Raw genomic sequence first — 27,263 nt, 5'->3', positions numbered from 1 at the left:
ATGACGTAAGGAGTAGCAAGTATTGGCATCTGTTCATTTTCATCTTTTGTTTCAAAAGCGTTGAAATCGTACAAAGGCCGAGAACAATTTTGCGCTAAATTGTCGAAATTCTCTTTTTCGTCATCTCAGTTGTCCGTATTTTAGGGGGCGGAGCTAAAATGGGGCCACACTGACACAACTGAGCTTGCAATACTCTTGCCAAATGTGATGAATCTGCGTGAAATCCAAACAGGGTCGCTGTGGCCGCTGTCTCTTCCCTCCACCCTGCCCCATCCGACACCAGGACACGGTAAGACCCCCGCTTCATGCGGTCCTGCCCCTCCTCCTTGCGGTGTTCGGTTTCAAGCCGCAAAAACAGAGAAAGTGAAGCGCAGCGTCTTTTTCCCCCCCTCAGGGTCGCGTGGAGAGTTGCTTGAGAGTTCGCAGCAAGTACTCGCTGGGCTACATGCGCTGGTCTACGGGCCTGGAGAACCCATTCACCTCGCTCAGGACTTTCGGCTGCAAGCGATTGTGCAACTTTCCGGGCTGGGTCCAGAAGTGCTGCAAAAACCACTACGGCCGAGACTGTGAGGGTGAGCGGACGACCCGGACCGACACACACAAGACTTAAGTCCGTGTTGCCAAATTGAGCCGGGGCACATCATTTGATATGAGACAAAAGGTCCGTAAAAGATACGCGGATTTAGTGGGGATAAAAGGTCTACACGGCCGTGTTCTAATGCCAGGATATTCTGATGGAAAGTAACGAGACCAAGATCGATCATTTCAAAACGTGACTGCCAGCCTTTTTTCATCTTTTCAAGAAAAGTGTGTTCGATAAAGTGTACCATGAGTGGGGAAAAAAAACATTTTTCTGTTTTTAAATGTTCTTTAGTACTTCACTGTCGAACATGGGTAGAATGGTAGAATGTATGTTAGAATAGTACAAGACATGTATGAGGGCAGCAGAACAGTAGGTGTGTCAGAAGAATTTAAGGTGGAGATGGGACCGTGTCAGGGATCCGCGCTGAGCCCCTTCCTGTTTGCTGTAGTAAAGGATAGGCTGTCAGATGAGGCTAGACCGGAATCCCCTTGGACTATGATGTTCGCAGATGATATTGTGATCTGAAGTGAAAGTAGGCGGAGGAACAATTAGAAAGATGGAGGCACGCACTGGAAAGGAGAGGAATGAAGATTAGCTGAAGTAAAACAGAATATATGTGCGTGAATGAGAGGGGCGGAGGAGGAGGAGTGAAGCTCCAGGGAGAAGAGATGGCGAGGGTGGACGACTTCAAGTACTTTGGGTCAACAATACAGAGCGATGGTGAGTGTGGCAAGGAAGTGAAGAAACGGATCCAAGACGGAAGGTGTCTGGTGTTCTATGTGACAGAAGAGTCCCCGCTAGGATGAAGGGCAAAGTCTGTAAAACGGTGGTGAGGCCGGCCATGATGGACGGATTAGAGAGGGTGGCACTGAAGAGACAACAGGAAGCAGAACTGGAGGTGGCAGAAATGAAGACGTTGAGGTTCTCGCTTGGAGTGAATTAGAAATGAGCTCATTAGAGGGACGGCCAAAGTTGGATGTTTTGGAGACAAGGTTCGAGAGAGCAGACTTTGATGGTTTGGACATGTCCAAAGGCGAATGAGTGAGTATATTGAGGATGGAGCGAGAGGAAGACCAAAGAGGGAGGACATGAGGACAGTGGGTGTTAGCGAGGAAGATGCAGGAGATGGGCCGAGATGGAAAAAGATGACACGCTGTGGCGACCCCTAACGGGACAAGCCGAAAAGAAAAGAAGAAGCCTGGAGAACATGCGTTGCTTTTGCCAGAAAGTCTTTTTTGGGGGTGAAAAAAAAGTGACCTACCGTTGGAGGGTGAGGTACCAAATTTGTCTGACTTTTAACATGCTGGCATTTCTCTCCTTCATAATTGATAGCATGACCTGAGATTCACCCGCCTAATCTTTATCTTCTAGCTAAAAGCGGTGCTGATCTCAAATCCAAAGCGATGCAGTGCCGCCATCAACATGGATCTGTTTGTCTTTAGAGATTTACAAACCTGATTTGAACAGCTAAGCTTTGAGACACTCGCCACCGATTAAAGTGAATTTGATGAATCCCAGCTAAAAGTCAAATGTCCTAGTTTTGCTTTTGATATCACTTTTGATATCTTCAAAATGTTGAAGCAGTGGACGTTGTCTTTTTTTTTTTTTTTTTTTCTCGCTGTCCAGCGTGCCCCGGCGGCGTGGAGTCGCCATGCGGCGACCACGGCGAGTGCAGCGACGGCTTACGCGGGACGGGGAAGTGCGATTGCCTGTCCGGTTTCCAAGGCGACGCGTGCGAGATGTGCACGCCGGGGCATTACGGCGCCAACTGCACAGGTTTGTTGTTTTGTGCCACGTGGGGGCCGATTTCCACCTCAGGAACTTGGGGATTCTTCTTGTTGGTGGTAGGAAAATGTATTTAATTAGGTTAAAAATATATTTCATAGTAATTTATTGGACATGAAAGAAAATTACCTTGGGTTTAGTACTATTTGCTGTTATTGTTTATATTTTATTTGGAATAATAAAAAGTTCTTTACATCCAAGGGCTGCACAAGGCTCAGGCAGTAATATGTTGCCCCCTGCTGGTTTGGAGTATTGACACCCCTGCGAGGTAGAATTAATTCTGTCATAAGATGGCGTCCACTCAGGAAACCAACGAAATTGATTGATCGGTAAAGTTCAGCGTGGTCGTTGGCGGCGGATGACTTCGGAAGCCGAGGAGCCGCATGTGCAAAAAAACAATTGCACCCTTAATGAGCGCTGCCTTTTGGCAGGCTGTCGCCGTAGCAACACAGCACACAGCTGTGCCGTCTCCTCGCGCGACGCAACACAACTGCAATACACGCACAATATCACTTCTGTAAAATTGCGTTGCGTTCATTGACAACTAATTGATTATCAAATTAATCTGCTAAACTTTTTTTTTTTTGGGAGCCCTTGTTTGAAAATTGTCAAAACGGAGAAAATTTTACCCACTCAACAGTTGATATTTTCAGATTTATGCACCGTAATTCCAGGCCTACAGAGCGCACCTGGGTATAAGCCTCACCCAGTACATTTGTAAAGGAAATACCATTTGGTACATACATACGCCGCAGCTGTGTAAAAGCCGCAAGTGCCCACATTGAAACATGAGATATTGACAAAGAAAGACGGTACACAGAAAGAGTTTAACGCTAGCGCTGTGCTAATGATAGCCGGTTAATAAAACTGACGGTTAACGGTAAAAATCACTGAGACACACTATTAACACAGTTGCAACACGCTAGTGCAGCACTAACATAGCTGGTAAAAGTCACTTCCCCGGCACATATATTCCACCGGTGTCACTCTTACCTTTTCTGCTCGAGTGCCCCCTTGCGGCCGTTAGAAAAAAATAGACAAATCAGCCGCATCACCGCAAAGCGTGTGAAAACGTTGCGGCTTGTAGGCCGGAAATTGCACTAGTAGTCCAAGAAAAGACCTTGTTTTTAACCAAAATAAAACATTTGCAGGGCGGCACGGAGACTCAACTGGTAAAGCCTTGGCCTCGCAATCCCGGACCCGCGTGTGTGGAGTTTGCGTGTTCTCCCCGTGCCTGCGTGGGTTTCCTCCGGGCACTTCGGTTTTCTCCCACATTCCAAAAATATATTAATTGGACGCTCTAAATTGCCCCAAGGTGTGATCGTGAGTGCGACTGTTGTCTGTCTCCATGTGCCCTGCAATTGGCTGGCGACCAGTTCAGGGTGTACCCGGCCTCCTACCCGTTGACAGCTAGGATAGGCTCCGGCGCTCCCCGCGACCCTCGTGAGGATTAGCGAGAAATGAAAATGGATGGATAAAAACATTTGCAAAGTGTATTTTTGTCCATGTGGATGGGTGTGTGATTGTGTTTTCACGTTTGTGTATGTTTGCGGATGAATGTGCGTTTGTGTGTGTCAGAGTGCGAGTGCGGCAAGCAGGGAAGGTGCGACGAGGGCATGGAAGGATCCGGCCGGTGCGTGTGTCGGCCAGGCTGGAAGGGCGACCGCTGCGAGATCGATTTGGGTGAGCGCGCGTGTTGCAGGCGCGCCATCAGGAGGCGCTGAGCATCAGCTTTCCTCCATTTTATAGATAATACAGAGCAGCCATTTGATTGTCAACATTGTTGGTCAGACGATAACGTGTAGCTGTTTGCCGCTTACGATGACAAATTGTGCCTGTCTGACTTTGCGTCTGTGCGCATGTGCAGGTTCCATCCCCGAAGAGTGCCACCCGTGTCACACTCAGGCCGATTGCTTGCCAAATGTGGGGTGTCAGTGTAAACCTGGTTTTCAGGGCAACGGGACCTTCTGCGCTCCCGAGCCGCGTGAGTACCGACGTTCCCTTTCCGGCTCCGTTGAATTCAATTGTTCAGTTCATCAATGTTTGAAAAGCCAAGCAAATTTATTTGTATAGCGCATTTCATACACAAGACTGTACTTGACAAGATTCAAAGCATGTCAATACAAAGAAATATAACTTTTAAAACAGAAAAAAATAAAAATTTGAAAAAAACTACAATTAAAACAGCGTACAGTTCAATACATATCATTGAAAAGTGGATATATTCTAAAAAGCATGAGGAAAAACTGGATTTAAAAACATGTCCACTTGGGGCTGACGTGACCTCTGTTGGCAACTTATTCCATTTGTCTAAATACGGGTTCCTCATGTTTGCCTTGGACTCTGTGCTCCACTATTTGACCTCAGAGTCCTACCGGGTTTCTATTCCATTAGCATGTCTTTCATGTATTCAGGACGGAAACTGTTTAGGTCCGGAGTACACACGAGTAGCAGAACTTTCAAATCCACTCTAAAGCTGACTGGAACCCAGTGCAAAGACTTTAGAGTTTGAGTTATATACTCTGACCTGAGCTGCACCATTCTCAATGAGCTGCAGCTGTTTAATGCTCTTTTGGGGGAGCCCAGTCAGAAGACCATTACAATAGTCAAGTTTACTTGAGATAAAAGTATGGATAAGCTTCTCCTGGTCTGCTTGACACATGGAAGCATTCGCTCTGGATATGTTCTTCAGATAGTAAAAAGGGGTTTTAATCAGTGGTTTGATATTACTGTTCAAAGTCATGTCAGAATCTTTGAGAACAGCAAAATTTTGGACTTGCTGTATGGTTTTGAAATTGTGTGACTCCGGTATTAAAAAAAAAACAAAAAACGTCAATCTTCTTTATTGCCGAAAACCATTATCTCAGTTTTGTTGTGGTTTAACTGAAGACAATTTGTGGTCATCCAGTTATTTATCTGCTTTAGACACTGACACGGCGCCGCTATTGAACTGTACTCCTCTGGAATTTTTCATTTAAAAACAAAAAGTCCAAATGATGGGTTGTAATGTCATTATTCAACATCGATTACCTCATGACCATGATATTGAAAAGAGCTAGTCTCGCAGGGCTAGTTAGAGACTTTGGATTGATAGATTCACATTTTATCCTCACTAGGTTTGTAGTTCTACTTTTTTTGTGCCATATCTCGTTGACGAACTTTCTGTCCCTTGTAATTACAGGGATGAAAGATGCTTGATTTCCATAGGGTCTGAGTTATTCTGGAAAAGACCCTGCAAATATCAGTCAGATTTGCAGATAAGATTCTTCATGTGTAGAGGAGGGGCGCTTCGCATCTTAGTGGAGCGTGGTTTCAGACGAGGGGGGAATTTGAAGATCTTAGCAAAATGTGGGCTGGACTCCAACACTGACAGGAGTCCTCACTCTATTTGTCGGACCTAACATGGCGTTTCGGTCTAGTAGAGAATCAGTTTTGCATTGGACTTGCCTCAATGGGGCGTGGGTGTAGAAATTTTCAATGAAACTCACAAAATCATCCAGTACACTCTTCGCTTGACCACATTTTTTGACGGAGCCTCGAGAAATGTTCGTCTCTAAATCGTACAAGTGGGAGAGCTCCGTTTATAAAAACCTCACCATCCAAACATTGCACTTTTGTTAGGCGATCAGCGAAATCTCATATCAGTACGTCTGATTGCTGCTCGAGAACATCCAAGGCCCCCCCGTGTGTGAAATGACGGATTTCCCAGTTGGATGCTGATTAGTGATCTCCAGGATTTTTCGAGCGGTATCAGACACGGTGTCATATATAAAACGCAGTACAGTACTTTGGTGTTCTTCTCACTGCAAAAAAAATGTTTCACATGCTTGACAACTCCATCACCAACTATTAACGTTTCTTGTACGATTTAATTTCATACCTTTCAGTGATGGGAGGGGATGAGCATTCTTGGTCGGGGTCTTGTAAAAGTGACTCGACTTTCCATGGCCCCCCACTCGGGGTTGAGGCACCCTCGTTGCTAAGCTAAGTGGCTGCCTGTGAGGTCACTTCTTCTCACCATTTTGAGACGTCGGCAGAGTGGTTTAATTCCCCGACTTTCTATTTCCATCCAGATCCACTTAAAGACGGTGGATTTTCTTTTCCGGGTTTGACATCCTCTGCAGGAGTCAGCGGAAGAGGGGAGGGATTTTGACAGCTGGTCTTGTTGCTAACACCAGGCTTGTGCTAATTAGCGCGCCGTGCTCACTTAATGGTGAGAGGGCATCAGAAAAGATTGGAATATGGCAACAACTGACAAAAACGGACAGTCCCAGCATAAAAGTATCCAGGGGTCGCCGCTTCAATTGTTTGTTTGTTTTTGGCGAAAAACAAGCTTATCAGCATCAAAAAATGTAATTGCAGAGCAAGGAAAAACACGTCTGCACTGTATGAGAGCGAGAAGAATAATGTTTAGCATATTCATCTCACGGTTTATGTACACAGTACATTTGGTAATATAGCTTGAATAGATAGTAGATATATTATTTAAAGTGTATTGAAAAATGTATTTTGGATTTGAGTAAACAATTGTTTACTCTTAGATATTATGAGAATTACATTTTTCACTCAATTTTAGCCAAATTGTAGTTTTACCATCTGCTTTTTCTAAATCTTTGCACATGTTTGAGCTGCCGGGTTCTGATTGAAAGAGACAACTAGTCATTTAAAAAAAAATGGGGGGAAAGGTGGGGAGCAAGAATAGTGCATGGAGCTGCTCCAATTGGGAAAAAATCCCAACCCGGATTCAGATGATGAACCGAGCCGGGCCGGGCCGCTTTACGGCGTTGTCGTCGCTCGCGGCTGAGTGAGCCATCATCGGCGGCTGTATGAACATGATGATTTTTCAACGCCGACAATAGCGCACTCAGCCGCGAGCGACGACAACGCCGTAAAGCGGCCCGGCTCGGTGCCGCGATGAGCCACCCCGGCCGAAGTTGTGATCGGCTCGTCGCGCTCGGGCGAAAAACAACGGTGCCGACGATGGGACACTTAGCCGCGACGCATTTCGCACCCCTAACTTACGTCTGCAGCTCTTTTGTTACATTCTAAGAGGATTACGTCCCCCGCCCCCACCATTATTGTTTTTTTTTTTTTTAGTAACTCTTTACACACCTACCTGTCATTGGGAACCCACAAAGCTCTCGTCCTTTGCACCTGTGCAATCCTTTTTTCACAGCGAACCGAGTCTTTTTGAAAAGTATGAAGAATGAATCCAACGTCCATCTTGGGCAGATGTCAATCATTGTACAAATTTGCCCCATGTTTAGCTTGTTGTTCTAGTACTACGACAAAGTTGTCTACAAGATAGCAAAAAAAATGTGCTAGTATGACAGTCATTCCACTTGTGCACCGAATTGTCTTAGTCGCCGGGACAGAGCGTTCTAATCTAACCTGGATCTCAAGCTTAGTGAGTAAATCCTGAATCAGCTTTACAAATTCTGCCTAGCAACAAGTGACATAATGTGAGCTACGTTTCCGACGCGGATTCATTTTTAGCAGCAGGCCAGCGCTACGTTCTTTCCGCGGATTTTGACGGATTTCAAACGCCTCGCAGCTCTGGATCTGTGCGCCGAGTACAACGGTGGCTGTCACCAGGAAGCTGACTGCAACCAGAAGGGACTGCGAGTCAACTGCACCTGTCGCGCCGGTTACCAGGGTGACGGCTACGCCTGCGACGCCATTAACAGGTGAGCGCCGGCGACAGATTACTTTCATGCTGTGGAGGTTTGTGCAACGGAAAAAAAACAATGGCGGACCGTGAAATGTATTTGGTACCTGGGCATTCCCGGTTATACAAAACATTGCCATTGTACAAAAATGCAATATGTAAATAACAGATATCAAATAATGTGTAGCTAACAACATGGCAAAAACCTGAAATTTATGGCTAGCGTTAGAAAAAGCCTTTTTGGAGTTCCCGGGCGCCCACAAGGGGTAAAATGAGGACTGTGTTTTCCAGGTGTGTGGCGGAGACCAATGGCGGCTGTAGCGACTTTGCAACCTGCAAGTTCACAGGCCCGGTGGGTATCAACGTATACGTTTAAAGGAAGATTTTGCCCAAAATTCATATGTACGATAAACCCTCCAATGTGAAGTAATATTATTATTACATATACAGTAAAAGCCTGGGTTCTCCAACGTCGCCGTTTTCGAACAAATCGTTTTTCGAACGAAAATCGGTACTCGAACACCCCCGACAAAACCCGTAAATAACATATTGCGCGCGGCCAGACCAGCTGACCCACGACGCACTTTGTTGTGAATTCCCATGCCACCGGAAAAAAAACTGACATAACATTCATGTATAATGACATTAGACGTGAGGAAGATCAACTTTTGCTTCCAACGTCTGTGTCAGGTCTTAGCCTCTGAGACTAGCTTCCATTTTTGTTCGCTTTACCTTTGTTAACGTACAGCGTTAGCACCCACGTTGCTGGCCACATCATTGACAGTTTTGTCTGAGAAACCTGTTCAGAGTGTGAAAGGATATAAATGTTTCATTGGCTCATCACTGTATTAAAAATACGGTACAGGGACCCCCTCAGTCCATATGCTTCTATTCGCGTCCGTGTGCTGCTGTTACCTCTCGAAGCGGAGAGCCACGACGCGATGTCGCATTCCCTTGTCACGCCTTTGCAGCACATCCGCAGTGGATCGGTGCGCCGCGCTAAATGCAGTGTGAAAAGGCTTTTGCGTGCACACCCGCCGCTGAACCCCTGAGACTGACTCACAGAAACCCGATCGAAGACATGTTTACAGCCACTGCTCTGACGTTAGAGTCGAGGAACGACAGCGGTCGCGCGTGACGTTGTCTCTGTTAGCTCAGTTTTAGTGCATTTCACAAATTGCTGCATTTTTAAATGTGCGCGTCGCAAATCCTCGACCCTACAGAACGAGCGTGAGTGCGAGTGCTCGCCGGGCTACGTTGGCAACGGGGTCCAGTGCCTGGAGAAAGTGGTGCCCCCTATCGACCGCTGCCTGGAGGACAACGGCGGCTGCCACGCCGTGGCCTCCTGCAAGGACTTGCATTACCACGGTAACACCTCTCTCCGGGTCGTTCGGGGTCGCAGCAACGTCTGTGACCACGGAAAACCCAGCGCTCGCTTGTAACCTTTCCAAAAGATGTCTGTTGCCACGGCAACAGACATCTTGTGATCTCTATCCACGACGGCTTGAATAACATTCATCTTTTGTTACCATTCTGTAAGGTGCCTGTTACCATGGAAACAGACGTCTTGTGACCATTGCTGGCTGTGATGACCCGCGTTACATACAAAGTGCATTTGAGTACCCAAGTTACCAGATATGAATGCGCGCGAGATGTCTGTTACCATGGTAACAAATTTTGGACCGGGATAACCTTTCCGCAAGACGTCTGTTACCACGTCAACAGCAACACATTTCCGTAGCCTCTGTTACCACAGTAACCGTGTAACTGTACACCATATGCATGCTTTGTTTTTGCTACCCTGGTAATCTGTTCAACGTGCGTTTCCATGGGAATGCACCCGCATCTGTTACCATGGTAACAACCCTACCGAGTGTAATTACTTTGGCAACGTACGGTAGTAACCATGGTAACCGCTACCCCGGAGGAAGGGGGGGGGCGCAGTCGTTTTTCAAAGGCCGTGCTCAGCAGTTGCTGGGTTGCCGTGGTAACTGACGGCATTCACCTCGCCTCGGGGGACGTTACCGCACGTAACCTCGCCGCCGACGTGCCGCTTTGTTTTTCCAGCCAACACGGCGGGAGTGTTCCACCTGCGCTCGCCGGACGGGAAGTACAAAATGAATTTCAGTCAGGCGGAAGAGGCGTGCCGGGCCGACGGTGGCGTGCTGGCCAACTTCAAACAGCTGAGCGACGCGCAACAGGTAGCCCTCGTCCGCGGTTTTCATCTGGGGTACACAGAAAAAAAGATATATACTTGGGGCCAATTTGGAAAAAAATGAATCTGTTACACCGTTATTCATCTTTGTTTACAATTTTGTTACAACTTTAAATTTGATTTGATTACTTTTGCCTTTGTTAACAATAATCGAAAATAAAAGAATCAACATTGTGTATCGTAGAATTTAGATACTGAAAATGTATACATTTAAAAATTACATTTTAAAGACGGAATGTTTTGAATCAGGTTAAAAATATGCAACATTAGGTACAAACGTTTCCAATAATTTGAGAATTTTGCCATCTTTGAGAAAGAACTATAGAAGGATGGCTTGGATTTGGAAAATGTCTCTTGATTTTTTTTTTAAACATGGAAAAAGTGCCCCCTTATTGTGGCGGAGGGATTTTTGTGTCCCAGTGATCCGAGGACCTAAGTTGTCTGGAGCTTTACGCCCCTGATAGGGTCAGCCACGGCTAACGGGTCCGAGCTGAGGGACCAGACAAAACAGGGATCCATAAATCCCAATGGCAGTTACAAAAAATGGATCTAGGTTTGCCTTGCCCAGACGTGGGTCACCGGGACCCCTTCTGGAGCCAGGCCTGGAGGCGGGGCTCGAAGGCGAGTTCCTGGTGGCCAGGCCTCCACCCATGGGTCTCTGCTAGCCACTGTCCAAAAGGGTCCCATGGGTCTATGGGTTCAGCACCAATGGGAGGGGCCAGGTGCAGTATGAGTTGGCCGATGGCCGAAGGCAGGGACCTTTGTGAGCTGATCAGAAGCTGGCTCTAAGGTCATGGAAGGGTCTCTGGCAGGCAAGAAGCCCGATCGACCCGTGTGAGGTTGAGGAGTTACTCACCGTGCGAGGCAGGGAGCAGGTGTTGGCTATACTAAGTTCTCAGCTCAGCACCTGTACGTTGGGGTCCACCCCGATGGAGGAGAGGCTAGTGGCAGCTCCTGACTTGTTTGCGCCTATCCATCAAACAAGACTTCAGAGTACCCACCCTTTTTGGAGTTCTTAGATGGGGTGCTAGAGAGCGCTCCCACTGGGGACGCCACCGTTCTGCTCAGTGACAGTGAGACCTCGAAGGGCATGATTGGGAAGAATACCCCCGACCCCGATCAGAACCCAATTCTGTTACTGGACTTCTGTGCGCATCACAGATTGCCCATAACGAACACGATGTTCAAGCATAAGGGTGTCCGTATGTGCACTTGGCACCAGGACACCCTAGGTCACAGTTCAATAATTGACTTTGCGGTTGTGTCACCGGACTTGTGCTGCATGTCATGGACGAGTGGGAGTTGGCAACCCCAAACGTATTGTGAGGGTCTTCCAGAATATCTGGCAAAATCCCATGTCAGGAGGAGTTTCAACTCCCACCTATGAAAGAACTTTGGCGATGGGATCCCTGGGACAGTGAGTCCGAGTGGACCATGTTCCACGCCTCCACTGCTTTGGCGGAACACCGGAGCTGTGGCCGTAAGGTGGTCACAGTGCCTGTGGTGGCAGAAATCCTATTGGGCAATTTGGCCAGAAGGACTCCTGAGGCAACTGATGGGTACCGGCTAGCCAAAAGAAATGCAGCTTTGGTGGTGGCTGAAGCAAAAACTTGGGAACGGGAGGTGTTTGGTGAGGCCATGGAGAAAGACTTCTGGACAGCGTTGAGGAAATTTCAGTCACCCATCCGGGGTCCCAGGTAGGGGAAGTAGTGCACCATCAACACTGTGTATGTGAGGATTGGGCACTACTGTCCTCGACTTGAGACATTGTGACTAGGTGTAGAGAGTACTTCAAAGACCTTCTCAATTCCACCAACATGCATTCCCACGAGGAAGCAGAGTCTGGGTATCCTGAGGTGGGCTTTCCTATCTCTGGGGTTGAGGTCACCGAGGTCGTTAAATTGGTTCTCGGCTCTCGGACAAGCGCTAGAAGGTGCATGGGTGGATGGATAGAAAAAATAGAATTTAGGTATTTTAATCAATTTACATAATCTTTCTCATTCTATGGAACTATTTTTCTCAATTGCATCAGTATTTCCCCCCTTTTCAGTCCATAAAATTCTTGTTGACGCAGCCGCTGTGCTTCCTTCCAGTTGGGGATGCATCACTGCGTGGCCGGCTGGATGGACGGCGGGAAAGTCGGGTACCCCACCCGCTTCCCGAGCATGAAGTGCGGTGAGAACCATGTGGGCGTGGTCCTCTACAAGGAACCCGTGGACCAGAGCAGCACGTACGACGCGTACTGCTACAGACTCTCAGGTAACTCCCAGCTTTCTAAATGTTTCTTGAACTTTTTGGGTCTAGGGGATTAGACGTAAATCCGTACATACCCCAAATGCCTTGGGAATTGAAAAGTTGCCTATTTTTGAGTGAAAAGTCTTGCAGTCCTGGGGTCCTCTCTGATGTGGGAGACCTCCCAGCCTCTATCGATCCTGTGTTTAGGGTTTGTTCTTGTGCTACCATGATTCTTTCCATCCAGCTTTTCCCACCTCCTGGTATATTTTCTCAGTCTGAAGCATGGCATTCAAAGAATTCTCTCTCCAAGATAGTCCTCGATCTGCTTCTTTGCGCTTTCTGTAAAGCCCCAGGGTCCTGAACGTGGGGTGGAACCACCCGTGCACTGTAAGGGCAGTTCTTGGTTGAAATCAGTGGCTTTTGTCTCTTCAAGTGGCCAACAGGATAACTGATTACTGGCAGCGCAGGGGTATTATGGGTCTGGATCTTATTCTTGCCATTCAGCTGACACTTCAGGTTCTGCCTCCCCCTCTTGGGATATTTGACTCTGGATGCCTTCGAGCTGCCTCCTGATGATTGCCATATGTCTGGGGAAGTCCTGCACGTGTTACGTTGCCCTTTGGTTGTTGAACATCTCTCGCCTCGATGTCATTTGCCCCCACTTATCTCGTGTGAACCACGTTCTGATGTCGTCACTCAGATATCCAAATGCGGTGAATCCCGGAGCTGAGGTCGCTCTTGTTCTTAGCCAACAGCTCCATGTCGTCCGTGAAGGCCGATCGTGACTCCACAAGAATTTTTTTCATGGAAAATGTCAAATACTGAAAAATGTATGAATTAAATTGCTTTTTTTTTGGTCGGCAAGGACGTGAAATTTTGAAGGTGGAATGCTCTGAATTATAATTGAAGTTGAGATGTATAGAAAGATGATTTCAAAATTTGAATCGAATCCAAATGGTGTTTGCAGACGTGACTTGCGAATGTCCTGACGGCTACATAGGGGACGGTTTATTCTGTAACGGCGTCCTGACTGACGTCCTGGCGTCGTACAGCAACTTCTCCATCTTTTACAAGGTAAATCACCTCACAACTCTTCAATCCCCGAAAGGACATCGGTACAATCACAAGCTTTAACCCTTTCTTTGTTTTTAGTTCCTATTGGACTACGGCGGTTTCTCCGCAGAGGGCCAGCGTCTTGTAGACTTTTTGTCTCAAAGGCAGTCGGAGGTGACCCTGTTTGTCCCGCACGATGCCGGTTTCAACCCCAGCCAGGTGAGGCCCCCCGCCACACCTTTGCTTTCCTACTGTACATGCTGGCAATGGTGAAAAATATTTTTTACTGTGTGTCTTATATTAGGTTTTTCTATTTTTATTGTTCAAGGTGAACATATATTCTACTTTATGTATTATTTCAAGACTTTGTGATAACTTCTGTTTTTTTTGTGTATTTCCTAACGTGCACGCTAGGTGCTCTCTGGTCGGGATGTGGAGTATCACATCTCCACCAATCACGTCAGACGACCATTTAAGGAGCTGCGACACCAGGAAGTCATCCCGTCCAGGCTCGGCTTCAACTTGTCTGTTACCCATGGCAACAACGAGGTCGCACACATACACAAGCACACACACTAATCCCCCGCTACCTTATTTCAATTTGTTTTTCCCTCCCCCTCCCCCCAAAGAGTCGTAAACTTGTGAACCAGCGCCTCCTACTGGCGTGGGACATCCCGGCGGTGAACGGAATCGTCCACGTCATCGAAGCGCCGCTTACGGCTCCACCGCCTCAGGTCAGCTTGATAAATATTAAATATCATGTAAGTTATGCTCTACAAGACGTGTGTAGACATTCAATAAAGTTCTTAGTTGTATTGTAAGCATCAAATATAATTTAAGTGAATTGTGAAAAATGACTTGTTTTACTGCAGCTAATTGAGTCACTTTGTTTGAGGATGAGCAGCACAACATCCAGGGATCTCGTTTGATATGCGTCCCGCGTCTGACATGCACAAAACTTAGCAGGGACGCATAAAGTAAAGGGCGCAATGCCATGGTGCTGGAAATACGATCTATACATTTTTTTTTTTTTTACATGAGATGGCTGTGGATTGCAAATAATTTGGTTGTATGTGTGCCCTGACTTATGAATGCTGCTGCTAAAAAAAACATTAAATTAATAGAATTACTTTATCCGTATTCCGTGAGGATAAATTGCAGGGGTGTATTGTTCCAGGGGAGGGACTCTCATAATCTGCTGTGATGGTCTTTGGATGTCCATTGAATTGAAGCAGAAAGTCTTTCAAAATATGATTCATTCTTTACATTCTGTTTAAAGGTCAGGTGTCATGCCTATAAACATTCTAAAATAGATATTGTCATGAAAAATACATATAACATTATTCTCTTCGATGTCCATACGAAAAAATAAATATGAGCGGAGAGCGCGTCATTCGTGCGCAAAGTTGCGGAAGTCTCATTCGACATCAAAGTGGTCGCCATATTGGCTGCATCTTCTGTCCATGATGTCACACCGCGACGTTCGCCATTGAGAACACGCTGTGCCGCCTACTATGGGACGCGGAAGCGCTTTTCGAAGAAGAAAACATCTCACAATCGAGTGAAGTGACCAGGGCAATATTACCCTATCGTTTCAAGCCATATTTAGATGATATGCGGATCACTTCTAACTAACAACAGACTCCCAGACAGTATGGATGAGCCAGGCCAGGTGAAGCCAACGGGTACATCGACACATTTAGCACCCCTGATTTACGGATTACACCCCCCCCCAACTATTGTTTTTTATTTAGTACCCGTATAGACACCTACCTGTCATTTTGAACCCACAAAGCGCTCGTCCTTTGCACCCGTGAAATCCAGTGTTCACGACGAACCCGGTATTTTTTGAAAAGTATGAAGAATGAATCCATCTTCCCGAGTGTTCGAACAATATCCAGCAATACAACGAGCCGGCATTTTGGCTAAGACGAAGGAACAACGCGCTACTTTCCCGGTGGTAAAACTAATAGAAACAAACGAGTCCAGTTGAGGGTTGTCCCGTCAGGTACGTCACTTCCTGCTTCTTCTCAAAAACAACTCCGTCGAGAGGATTTTCATGGCGGGCGTTATAAAAAGCCATATACGTCAAAATCATGTTGTGTGGTGGAAAAAAACGGATGGGTCCATTGCAGCAGCCTTTTTTTCCATTAATAACATACTCAAAATTATGCATTTCATGACAGTTTCACTTTAATTACAGTGTGCCATTGTATTTTTTGAATTCAATATAATGTTATATTATGCTATTTTTCATTCTAAAAGCAAACTAACAGTTTGTTCTCAAAATATTTGTTTTAGTACAACTTTTATTCAACTAATAGATGTGCAATGCATTTCAAATGAATCATTATTATGTTGATTTATATTTATGTGCATGTTCAAATAGTTGTAGTGGCTTCCAATAATTTTAAATGTACTTTTTTTGTTGGTCCTGATATCAGTACTTGAAGAATCCATTTTTTTTCCCTTCCACTGCTTGAATTCATTCCAATCGCCGTGGTTACCAGAACGCTTATATGGACCGCCGTCACGGCGTTACCGAGGTAATTCATTTTTTTTTTTTTCCCCAGGCTCCCACTCACGCCTGGCACAGCCGCGCCCACTCCAGCGGCGCCGTGTCGGCCATCTTGGTGTCGCTGCTGCTGACCGGCGTGGCGGCCGTGATCGGCTACTACGTCTTCAAGCACAAGACGGACGCCTTCAGGTTTCAGTACTTCAAAGTAAGATACGCTCTCCCTATGCCGGCCATTTTTGTTTTACTTGTTCCATTTTTTTTTCCTGGGGGGGATGTTAGGCAATTGAAACTCATGAAAACGACATTTTTAATTTCCTTCTTCACTGGATTGACTGATACTATTGACATGGGTTTCATTGTAGACTCAACACCAGACCAATCATTCCATTTCTTTTGTACCAGATTACACAATGCTCACTAATACTCAGCCTGGTACACGAAAGAATCACTGCCTGAGTCCATTTCAGTTGTTTTTAACTTTGAACTAAAACAGCCAGGCTAGCGCGAGAGAGAGAGAGAGAGAGAGCGAGAGAGAGAGAGAGAGCGAGAGCTAGCTAGCTAGCTAACTGCACATTACAAATCCGCCAACCAACCACTGATGTGAACAAAGCCCCTCGAGGTCTTCAATAGAGCTCGTGCGCCTACGTCACAAAATCACGTGACTTTTGTTTACGTCGCCACATTGCCGGTCGAGCATTGTTCGACGCTAACTCGGTTGGAGACGACACAAAAATGTCTTATAGCACGACGCCCAGAGTCTTGTCCGATACCGTTAAACGTTTAGAAGGTGAAAATAAACGATATGTGGAAAATTAGATAAACACGGCATAGAGGACCCGTATTTAATGCTGAAGTCGATGTTTTGGCCGATAAAGTGGACTGTTAATTTGCTTCCGCTTGTCTTGGACAACTGGATCTACACACGGATCTGGTGAGTAAGTCATCGAGATTTACACAGAAAAGTTTGAAAGCGTAGAAAAGTCTGGACACCGACAAATACTTCGTTGCTGGATCTGTTCTCAACAAAGAGACTGCTCGTGAACACGGAAGTGTGTTCGGCTACACGTTAACCTTTGCCGGAATCCATCGATCTTTTCACCTAATATTCAATACAGATACCAATATTTAAATAAATGACCCCTGGTTTTACACAAACTCTCATTCATCAACTATGATTAAAAAAAGATGATGGCATTGTCTCCACTGAATGTACACGGAAGCGATTGCGGCCACACTTTACCCCCGTAATCCTCTGTGACGGACATTTTTTTTTTTTTTTTTTTAAATACGCATTGTTCTCAAATGACCCAACTTGGCATTGTAAATACTTTTTGGTAATTCTAGATTGAGAATAATTCCGACCTGAAATGAAGCGATCGCTACACAGACGCGTTTGTATTTTCGTCGGGTACCATCCATCACGTTTAATTGCCGAAATCCATCGATATTTTCTGGTCTATTCCATAGAATGATCTCTTTGAATATTTGTCTCGTCTGTTGTGACAACCAACAGCACAACCAGTCTCGGGCATTGTAAATATTCTCCTCCGGTTCAGTGTCGAGCAGCTCTGTTCGACCGGCAGTATAGCGCCGTGGAAACTGTGACGTCACCCGCACGAGCTCTACGGTCGCGGAACACGCGAGCAACTCCAGGCTTCCGAGCGTCAACCGTTTTCGTCACGTTCCGATGAGCTGCCGTTCCAGATTCTACTGGTTTGGATGGCGTGTTTAGTTCTAGCTTTTTGAACCAAAGCGACATGGCCGCTACCATCTTATCGATCCTTTCCCGGTGACAGTCAGTCTAACAACGATCTAACAACGACGGTGTTAGATTTGTGATTGGATGAGCAGCAAGCGTCCAGTCACAAAAGTTTGCTAGAGCGGACAACTAGTTTGATGGGTTTTTCTATGTCGTTACGGCCGACAGTCATTGTCCGACTTTGCAATAAATACATTCTGGCAACATTAAAAGGCTGAAATCTGATTGGTTAAAAGAGAAATGCTACCCAATGAAAGTCATCCAATTGCGAGGAATTAGAGTAACTTCCTGCAACCGGTATTCGTCCTAAACGGAGTTAATTCACCGCCCGCCGCTCTCAATAGCTAACGACCACTCCCCTCGCGTAACAGAATGAAGATGAGGACAATCCGGCGGGGGGCCCGTCCAAACCCGCCCTGGTCTCCATCCCAAATCCTTTGTACAGCGGCTCCAGAGCCTTCGCGGAGCCTTTTGGGGTGAGCCCTCGACACACTGAAACCACATTGGCTGGTCTACATGTCAGTCGATACCGCTTCACATGTAGTAGACCGTGTGACCCGGTCCTCATCTGGACAATTAGTCTGTCTAAATCACAATCCTCTGACAGGAGACCAGTCAGGAGGCAGAGGCGGAGGCGGAGGCGGCAGAACCCGAGGAACCCTCAAAGATCCTGGATCTGGACCAGTAAAAGTACTTGTCTCCCCACCCCGCCAGTTTCCAACTTAGGGAGTTTTTGTCTATCCAAAAAATCAAAGCCACAGGAAGACGAAGTGATTGTCAATAAAGTTTTGCACTCATCATTTTTCTACCAAACGAGAGTATCGTGGTTTTGTCTCAAATCATCTCAGTTCACACACAAATGTTGAATCATTGAAAACTGAGACCCGTTTGACCCGGTCACTAAAAAATCAAAAACTACAGCGGATGAACAAATCAGTTATGGTGTCTGCAGTCCTGTGGTGGTTTTTCTACGAGTGTAAACCTTTTTGAAGACCAGAAACAAAAATAATCACGACATACGATCTACAGTATTCAGCTACGCTTCTAAATGATGTAAGGGTTGACATTGTTAGTCACAAGAAACAGTCGGGGTTTTTGAAAATAGCAGTTGATCAGTGTCAGACTCTCCTGCAGCCCTCCCTGTCCAGAAAAACCGCAATTGGCGAATACATTTATCGATGGGAGTGAACGTTTGGATTTTTAAATGACAAGTTCACTCGTCAAAGGCAGGTTAAGCAGGATGCGCACGCAAATAAAGACATCTTTATTGCAGTCGCTGGCTTCCGCAAGATTTCTTTTCTGTGAGTCATTAACACATGTCTTCCACTAACACTTCCACTTCCACCACTTCAAAATCCGTTTTGCACTTGCGCTACTCTCCCAAAACTTCCTACAGTAGGAACCACCAGAGCTACCTAAAGCATCAAACGTTTTTCACCACTTTGGATGACACTTGATTGACGATCTTAAATTTCATATTTGCCACGTAAAGCCTCCAGTGGCTGGAACATCCAAGTATCCCACTGCGTTGTTAGCGAGCTGGCGCAAATCCCCCGTCCACGCACTGGCTGTCACATCAAATATATATTATATCCGCTTCCGTCTTTCTGTGCGACATGTGCCCGGTACTCACGGCTGACAACGAGGCACTCTAAAGCAGTCAGGAGAGCAGACTGAAGGGAAGATATTTTCCAGGGTGTAGGCATAGCCGGCTAGCTAACCGCGTGTCGCCTTTGCGCTGGACGGCCGCTGACGCAAACAAAGGCGTGCCAGGTCTTCAATAATGGGGGAGGAGTGACTCATGGCGGATTCCAAAGTGTGTCAAGCTGTGCCGTTTGAGCCACAGCCCAAAAAAAAAAAACTGAAACGGGCGGGGAACGCTTTAGTCCGAGATCTCCACAATAGAGTACTTCATAGTTTTGAGTCTTTGCAAGTTTTCAGCGATTCCACTCAAAAGTACGTAATTTATTTAGAAATGAATCCGAATTGGCATTACCGGGTCTTTCGACACACACGCTTGCTTGACACGGATCACTTCCTGTTGTGCTTTGCGGGTGTGCATCTGCGCTAGATAATGGCGACAAAACAACGGATGACTCTTCTCGCGTTTTGCAAAAGTCTCCTGCTCCTTTCCTTTTGTCAACACAACACGCTAATTTCTCGACACTAACAAGTCAAACGTTTTCAAACAATTAGTTGATGCGGGTTTGTGTGCAATCGCCCGTGTTAATGCGCGAGTACTGCATGTGAGAAAGGATCGCAAAATCTAAACAGTCCGACTTTACGCACGTTGGACCTGGCGTGTGAAAATGCCTCCGTTTGTTTCGACAGCGGTGGCAACACACACCCTTACACAAACACGCACGAATGAGCACCCGCAGAAACAAATACACAAACTCATAGAAATGTACACAAACAAGCACAGGCACAGATACCCCCATAAGCGCGTACAAACACAAACGGAATCACACATAGACAAAGTCGCACAGTCACATGACCCAAATGACCCATCCACAGTCACTCACAAAAACACAAGCACAAAAAACACAAACACAATCACATACCGACCGAAAAAACTCAAGCACAAAAACCGCACAGGCACAAACACGTGCTGAACACGCTTCGCCCCGAGTTGCGCGTGCTGTCATGAATCATTGATGGCGCAGAATGTCAGCACGCCGCGTGACAAAGAGCCGCCGCCGCCGTTTAACGGACGTGCGCGACGCGACGGGGATGTCAAGACGTCCGCGCAAATATGCTAACATTACGCAAACGTGCTCGCGCGCACGGCCGCGGAAGGGCGTGCGATCCAAAATAAATAAAAGGCTCTGAACTCCAAATATCCAGAAGCCATTTTAGGCACGGAACAAGCACGGAATTTGGGAGAGGTTTAGTGCGAAACCATACCATGGAAACCGCATAAAAACATGATGGCATTTTCCAGCCTGAAAATGCTGAAAATACATCGTTGTAGTCGTAAAACGCTAACGATTATGTTATAGCCTGAAAATGCTAATGTTGTAGCTTCAAGAATCCTTACATCTGAGTGCAAACAACCAAAAAGCTCGCTAAAACGCTAATCGTGTCCACATTTGAGGATTTAGATCAGGGGTCACCAGCGTGGTGCCCGCGGGTGAATGGTAGCCCGCGAGGACCATATAAGGCGCCCGCGAGGTATGTTCTAAAAATACCGTCGGCCACAAATTGTTCCTATTATTTGTGTTTTACATTCTGAATCTGACTTGCTTACATGAATTAAAATTTTAAAATACCTGTCATGTCATTTACTACAATGAATTACAACAAAAATAGTTTATGTACGTGTAATGAACAGAGTCTGAAATTTGCCGCAAGCACCTCATGTAGCCCTTCATACGATCGGTGCTCACGAAGTAGCCCTCGGTCTTAAAAAAGGTTGCTGAGCCCTGTTTTAGATTCTGAATTTTTGGTTTTTTTTTTAGCATTTAGTGTATATTGCATGTTTCTCCGAAAGAACACTTAGTCAGTGTTTGAGAACCTAAAAATGCTAGCATTGTTAGCATCTGCTTTAGATTAACGTTAGCCTATTTCACGTGAGCATTTTTTTAACAAATGAAAATTATCATCTACGAAAACAGAACATTTACATTCGTCTTAATACGATAAAACCATGTAATGCTTTCGTGACACATTCGAACATTACACAAACGCACACGTGTGCTCGAGGAGGAGAAAAAAAATGGAGGGTCTGAACTGAAATTCCTCAGAAGCCATTTTAGGCATGGAAAGAGCGAAGAAGTCAGAGTGCGTCAATTGTGACACCATTTTGTGGAAACTGATTTAATAACACAACCCATGGCACATTCCTGCCTGAAAACGTGAATATTTTTATAGCCCAAAAAAAAAATGCTAACATTATCTGGCAGTAAGGTCAGGGGCTGAAACAAAAAAAAAAAACCCTAAAAATGTTAAAATTATTGTTGCTTGTTTGAGTGTAAACAATGAAGACAGCGACGATATGTGAGACGTTTTTGTTAAAAACTGACAATTGTTTGGGAAAATGTATCTACACATTACTCTTTTACTTTTTCAGAGCATGAAAATGCTTCCATTGCTAAAAATGTTAGCACAGTTATCTCAGCATTTACCACGTAGACCAAAAAAAAATGCATGCTAATCGAAAACATACGCTGTCTCGAAATGCTAACAACGTTACAGTTTGAAGCGCTGAAAATTCTTATCTTTGAAAACATAAAATGAGCGCGGTGACATTTTAAAGCCTCACATCGTTAGCGTGTGTCAAGACTGAAAACTATTACCCGGAGAAAACAACTGCCACTATTGAGGCTAAAAAATTAGCAGCACAAGCGTTTGTGTGCAAATGAGGGTTAGTCAAAACCGACAACGTACATTCGTGTAAATCCTGATTAGAAAAAAAAAAAAAAATTATCCTAGCCTAGTACAAGCCACTTATTGTTGCTATAATAAGATAGCTAGCTTGCTGCTAACCGCTAGCACCCTACTTCATTGGGGGGTTTTATGGGGGGGAAGAGGAAGAGGTTGGAGAGAATCAGCACATGCGAGCAGAGCAGCCATGTTGTTTATGACCCGTGGTTTCCTCTTCCTTTTTCTCCTCCCTCAGGTTTTTTTTTTGTAAAATGCCCCCCCCCACCCTCTTCAATGCTTGAGGCTGCAACCAAGGCTGCGTTGGGAGCCGCATTCACGCATTCCTTACTTGCTTATCGCGAGATAGACAAATTTTTTTTTTTTTTAAATTCTCAGAAAAAGTCCACTAGAATTCCTTTAGTCGTGATTAGGGAGTAGGTCCGTGATTCCAACGGTACCCGCTTACATAATTATGCACCCATTCCCGAATCCCTAATTCTTTATCCCTACAGGGGATCTGGACGTAAACTACCACCCAGTCGTAGACACTGAACATTTTTCTAAAAAAAAAAAAAAAAAAGGTTCAATCTGTTTAAAGTTGAACTTTACCGTCAAATTGAACAACAACAACAACAACAAAAAAACCTGCTACACAAATTCCAAGCGACAGTGGTTACCTCTACTTATGAAATTAATCAGTTCCGGAAGTGGTTTTGTAACGTGAATGTTTCTTAAGTAGAAGCGCAACTTTTGCCTGCTTAGCTCAATGCTAACCAACATTGCAAAACACGACACACGGTTGATTATTTCCGCCGATTAATTCAATCATCGGATCAAAACTATGCAAAAATCTCTGTTTTGCAATTGGTGTATTGTTTATTTGGTATTTAATCAAACTTAAAACTCATCAATGTTTTTGAAACAGACCTTCTTGGTTACTGATTAACGCGAAGGAAGAGCTACTAGTTAGGTATTGGCCTTTGAGGCTGCTTCAGATTCTAGATACTACCGGTTATTCATACTTTGGCTGTAACCAGCCATTATCGTCATAATAGATAACGTCCCCCCCCCTCCATGAATTAATGACTAGTGGTTTGGTCCATAAAAGCAGTTAGCAAATGTCTTACTTGTGCTATCTGAGGTTGAGTGCAGAGACCCTGAAATCAGAGAAACCGAACAATTTTAAGTTCAACACAGATTCGAAATGATGAAGGGATTATCATGATAGTAGTCGTTGAGTTGATAATTGATTCCGTGTCGATTAATCGATTACTTATTACCCCCTCTTGCAGCAAGGAATGAGCGCACGATTCCCAACAAAGCCTTTGCGTCGTGCCGAAAATCAAACACCCGCCCAAGAAACGTCAAACTAGTTTTCTGGCTCTTCGCAATGCGTCATGGGTAACATTGTTTATCTGGAGACTGTCGGTCGTCGATGATGCATTGTGGGATATTGAATTGGGAACTATGTAGGGGGCGAGCTGTAGTCGGTCAGTCCACATTCCAAAAGTCCCACAAAAATGGCGAGCCGGCTATATAGGGCGCTCCGTAGCGGCTAGGGAGTGGGGAAAAACATCAAAGCAGCGTGGCGGTGGCGTGTTTTCATTTGAGTGCGCGCGACGGCGGCGGCGCTCCGCCCGCTTGGGCTGCCGCCTGCCCGCCGGCCTCCCTTCCCCCCACCACACAAAGAGCGAGCGCCTGCACAAACCGCTGCAAACGGTTTTGCCTGAGAAGCGACGCCGTGGCGGCACGGCGGCAGCGGACGAGACGGCGGGGGGGGGGGGATAAGGCGGGAAGGAAGTGAGAAAGGAAGACTTAGACTGGCCTGGCTCGCCGCTCGGGAGGACTGAACACGCAAAACCGGAAACGATCCGAGGACAATTCGAAGAGATTTGTATCTGGACGTCGTCTGAAAAATAATTCAGCCCCCCGACACCAGTTTCATCGATGGACACCAAATTGGGTGGATGTGATTATAATGAGAAGACCCACTAAAAAAAATAATAATAATAATAAAATTGTCCAAGGATCCACACACCCCCAACCGAACCGAAGGTCAGACAATTTGCTTTGGGCACAAATCCCACGATTAAAATGAATTTTCGAAGCAAAACCTCGTGGACGCTGAGGAAACAAAATCAGGCCCTGGTAGCAGTTTTACCATTGGAGACAAAGTGGGTGGGGGGGTGGGGGGGGGTGCATCTATCGTGACAGGAAGCAAGAAAAAGTCTCTCAGAACCAATGCCGCAAAGCTAACAGGAAGTCAAACATTTTTGGTTTCAGGAAAAAAAAAACATGCAAGTAGAAACGTGAAATTTTTTCAAAGTAAATCAACAACCTAACAGCAGTTTCACAAATGGAGACAAAATTGGGGGGGGGGGGGGGGACGACGACACTTAAACGTTTCAAGGACCCGTGCATGAAATTCAAGAGGCAGTCAGCCATTTTGATATGAAGCAGCTATTTTTGACTCGTGCTTTGACAAAACCAAAAAAAGGAATTGGCCCAGATATCCAAAACAGATTGGTGGAGCGAAACTGCAATGTTTTGTTGTCTCTCCCCCCCCCCTTCACAACCAAGTAATCTGGATGGCGGCCTGGTTCGGAGGACTGAAAAGAGCATTAAAAAAAAAAAAATTGGAAGCTAAATGTAACCTTTCGAAGCTAACTTTGTGGATTTCCCATTAAACAGGAAGTCAACCATTTTAGCTTGAAGCAGCCATTTTAGCCTCGTACTTTGACAAACTCCAAACGGGAGTTCGATGGCAACAGTGGAGCCAATTTTAGCACGACGTGCTCACGCTGTGCCGATTGCGCAGTATCCCGCTTTAGCGTTCTTTTAAAAAAAAAAAAAAAAAAGTTCCATACGGATCAGTACAAAAGTGGGCGAGGTTGTCGTTCAAACCAGTCCGCACTTGAAAGGCTCAAGGACCCGTGCCTGAAATCGAACAGGACGTGCAGCACTTTGAGTAAATCCCAGGGGCTAGCTCGTCCTGTGACATGCCGTACTCGAATATGATCCAGTCGTTTCCTCTCTCAACTTTTCTACTACATCCTTTCAAAAATATCTTTTCATTTCACATAGGAAAAAAAAAAAAAAAACTATGACAAAACAGTCAAGCCCATTATCATTTCTTCAACTATGCCCGAGCGTGCTGCTACGAGAAAGTATTCACACCCCTTCACGTTTTCCACATTTTGCTGTTACAAATATTATTTATTTGAGCATTTTTTTTAATCTACATAAAATATCCTGGACGTATTTTCACAGTGGTGTGGATCTGTTGAAAATGGGTACTGATAATAGGTACATGAGTACTCCCCCCACCCCATCCCTACCTTGAATTAATACTTTGTTGAAGCACCTTTGGCCGCAATCCCAGCCTCAAGTCTTCTTGGGTATGTCTCTACGAGCTTGGCAAACCAGTTTTCAGGCATTTACTGCAATTCTTCGCTGCAGATCGTAGGCGTAACAGAAGAATTTGAGGTGAAGGTGGGATCGCATCAGGGATCAGCTCTGAGCCCCTTCCTGTTCGCTGTGGTAATGAATAGGCTGAGAGATGAGGTTAGACTGGAACCCCCTTGGACTGTCATGTTCGCAGATGATTTTGTGATCTGGAGTGAAAGCAGGGAGCATGCAGAGGAACAATTGGAAAGATGGAGACATGCACTGGAAAGGAGAGGAATGAAGATTAGCCGAAGTAAAACAGATTATATGTACGTGAATGTGAGGGGCGCAGGAGGAAGAGTGAAGCTTCAGGGGGAAGAGATGGCGAGGGTGGATGACTTCAAATACTTGAGGTCAACAATACAGAACAATGGTGAGTGTGCTAAGGAAGTGAAGAAACGGATCCAAGGCGGAAGGTGTCTGGTGTTCTATGTGACAGAAGAGTCTCCAGCTAGGATGAACGCCAAAGTCTATAAAACAGTGGTGAGAACGGCCATGATGTACGGATTAGAGATGGTGGCTCTGAAGAGACAACAGGAAGCAGAACTGGAGGTGGCAGAAATGAAGACGTTGAGGTTCTTGCTAGGAGGGACCAGGTTGGATAGGATTAGAAATGAGCTCATTAGAGGGACAGCCAACGTTGGATGTTTTGGAGACAATGTTAGAGAGAGCAGACTTCGATGTTTTGGACATGTTCATAGGCGAGAGAGCGAGTATATTGGTAGAAGGATGCTGAGGACGGAGCTGCCAAGGAAGAGAGAGCGAGAGGAAGACCAAAGAGAAGGTCGATGGATGTCGTGAGAGAAGACATGAGGACAGTTGGATGTTAGAGAGGAAGATGCACGAGAGAGGCTTAGATGGAAAAAGATGACACGCTGTGGTGACCCCTAACAGAAAAAGCTGAAAGGAAAAGAAGAAGATCCTCTCAAGGTTGGATAGGCAGTGTCGGTGGACAGCCATTTTTAAGTTTTTCCGGAGATGTTCCATTGGATTCAAGTCTGGGCTCTGGCAGGGCCACTGGAAGCCGTTCACAGGCTGTTCTGAGGCCACTCCTTTGTTTTCTTGGCTGTGCGGTTTGGGTCATTGTCGTGTCAGAAGGTAATCAGACACCTAAGTCTTGTGTTTCAGAGCGCTCCGGGACCAGGTCTCTTGAGGATTTTCTCCATATTTGGCAGCTGGCATCTTTGTTGCCCAGTTCCTGCAGGAGAAAAACGCCCCCACAGCATGATGCTTCCCCCACCATGCTTCACAGTGGGGATGGTGTTAGCCAGGTAATGATCCCCCCCCCCCTCCCCCTCCTGCTCGCGATATGATGCTTGCAGTTCCAGCCAAAGTTCTATTTTGGTTTCATCACAAAAGATAACCTTGTTTCTGCAGGTCTGAAAATCCTTAAGGTGCCTTTTGGCAAACTCCAAGAAGGTTGCCGTGGGCGTCTTTAGGTGAAAAGTGGCTTCAGTCAGGCCACTCTACCATAAAGACCTGATTGGTGGAGTGCGTTCCCTTCTGGATGGTTCTCCTACCGCCGCAAGGGATCACTGGCCTAACAAAGGCCCTTCTTCTCCAGTTACTCAGATCGGTTGGGCGGACAGATCTAGGAAGGGTCCCGGTGGTTCCAAAGTTGTTCCATTTCCTAGC

At 45.8% G+C, this 27,263-nt stretch overlaps 1 protein-coding gene across 1 annotated transcript in view; it reads left to right on the top strand.

Moving 5' to 3' along the window:
* Window positions 1–19,038, top strand: part of stab1 (stabilin 1) — a 61,989-nt gene extending 42,951 nt beyond the window's left edge. The window contains exons 53-69 of the mRNA XM_061831928.1: window positions 233–289; window positions 395–572; window positions 2,210–2,359; window positions 3,947–4,051; window positions 4,236–4,352; window positions 7,923–8,055; window positions 8,328–8,388; window positions 9,260–9,404; window positions 10,104–10,237; window positions 12,345–12,510; window positions 13,454–13,560; window positions 13,639–13,758; window positions 13,954–14,088; window positions 14,169–14,273; window positions 16,113–16,262; window positions 18,188–18,292; window positions 18,424–19,038. Coding sequence (XP_061687912.1) covers window positions 233–289; window positions 395–572; window positions 2,210–2,359; window positions 3,947–4,051; window positions 4,236–4,352; window positions 7,923–8,055; window positions 8,328–8,388; window positions 9,260–9,404; window positions 10,104–10,237; window positions 12,345–12,510; window positions 13,454–13,560; window positions 13,639–13,758; window positions 13,954–14,088; window positions 14,169–14,273; window positions 16,113–16,262; window positions 18,188–18,292; window positions 18,424–18,504 — 2,049 coding nt within the window. The 3' untranslated portion in view covers window positions 18,505–19,038. The remainder of the gene's footprint in view (window positions 1–232; window positions 290–394; window positions 573–2,209; window positions 2,360–3,946; window positions 4,052–4,235; window positions 4,353–7,922; window positions 8,056–8,327; window positions 8,389–9,259; window positions 9,405–10,103; window positions 10,238–12,344; window positions 12,511–13,453; window positions 13,561–13,638; window positions 13,759–13,953; window positions 14,089–14,168; window positions 14,274–16,112; window positions 16,263–18,187; window positions 18,293–18,423) is intronic.
* The last annotated feature ends 8,225 nt before the right edge of the window (window positions 19,039–27,263 follow it).

This window comes from Syngnathoides biaculeatus, chromosome 10 (genome assembly GCF_019802595.1).
Source record: "Syngnathoides biaculeatus isolate LvHL_M chromosome 10, ASM1980259v1, whole genome shotgun sequence".
NCBI lineage: Eukaryota > Metazoa > Chordata > Actinopteri > Syngnathiformes > Syngnathidae > Syngnathoides > Syngnathoides biaculeatus.
The sequence above is the reverse complement of the archived record's forward strand: the minus strand, read 5'-3'. Positions and strand labels throughout refer to the sequence as shown.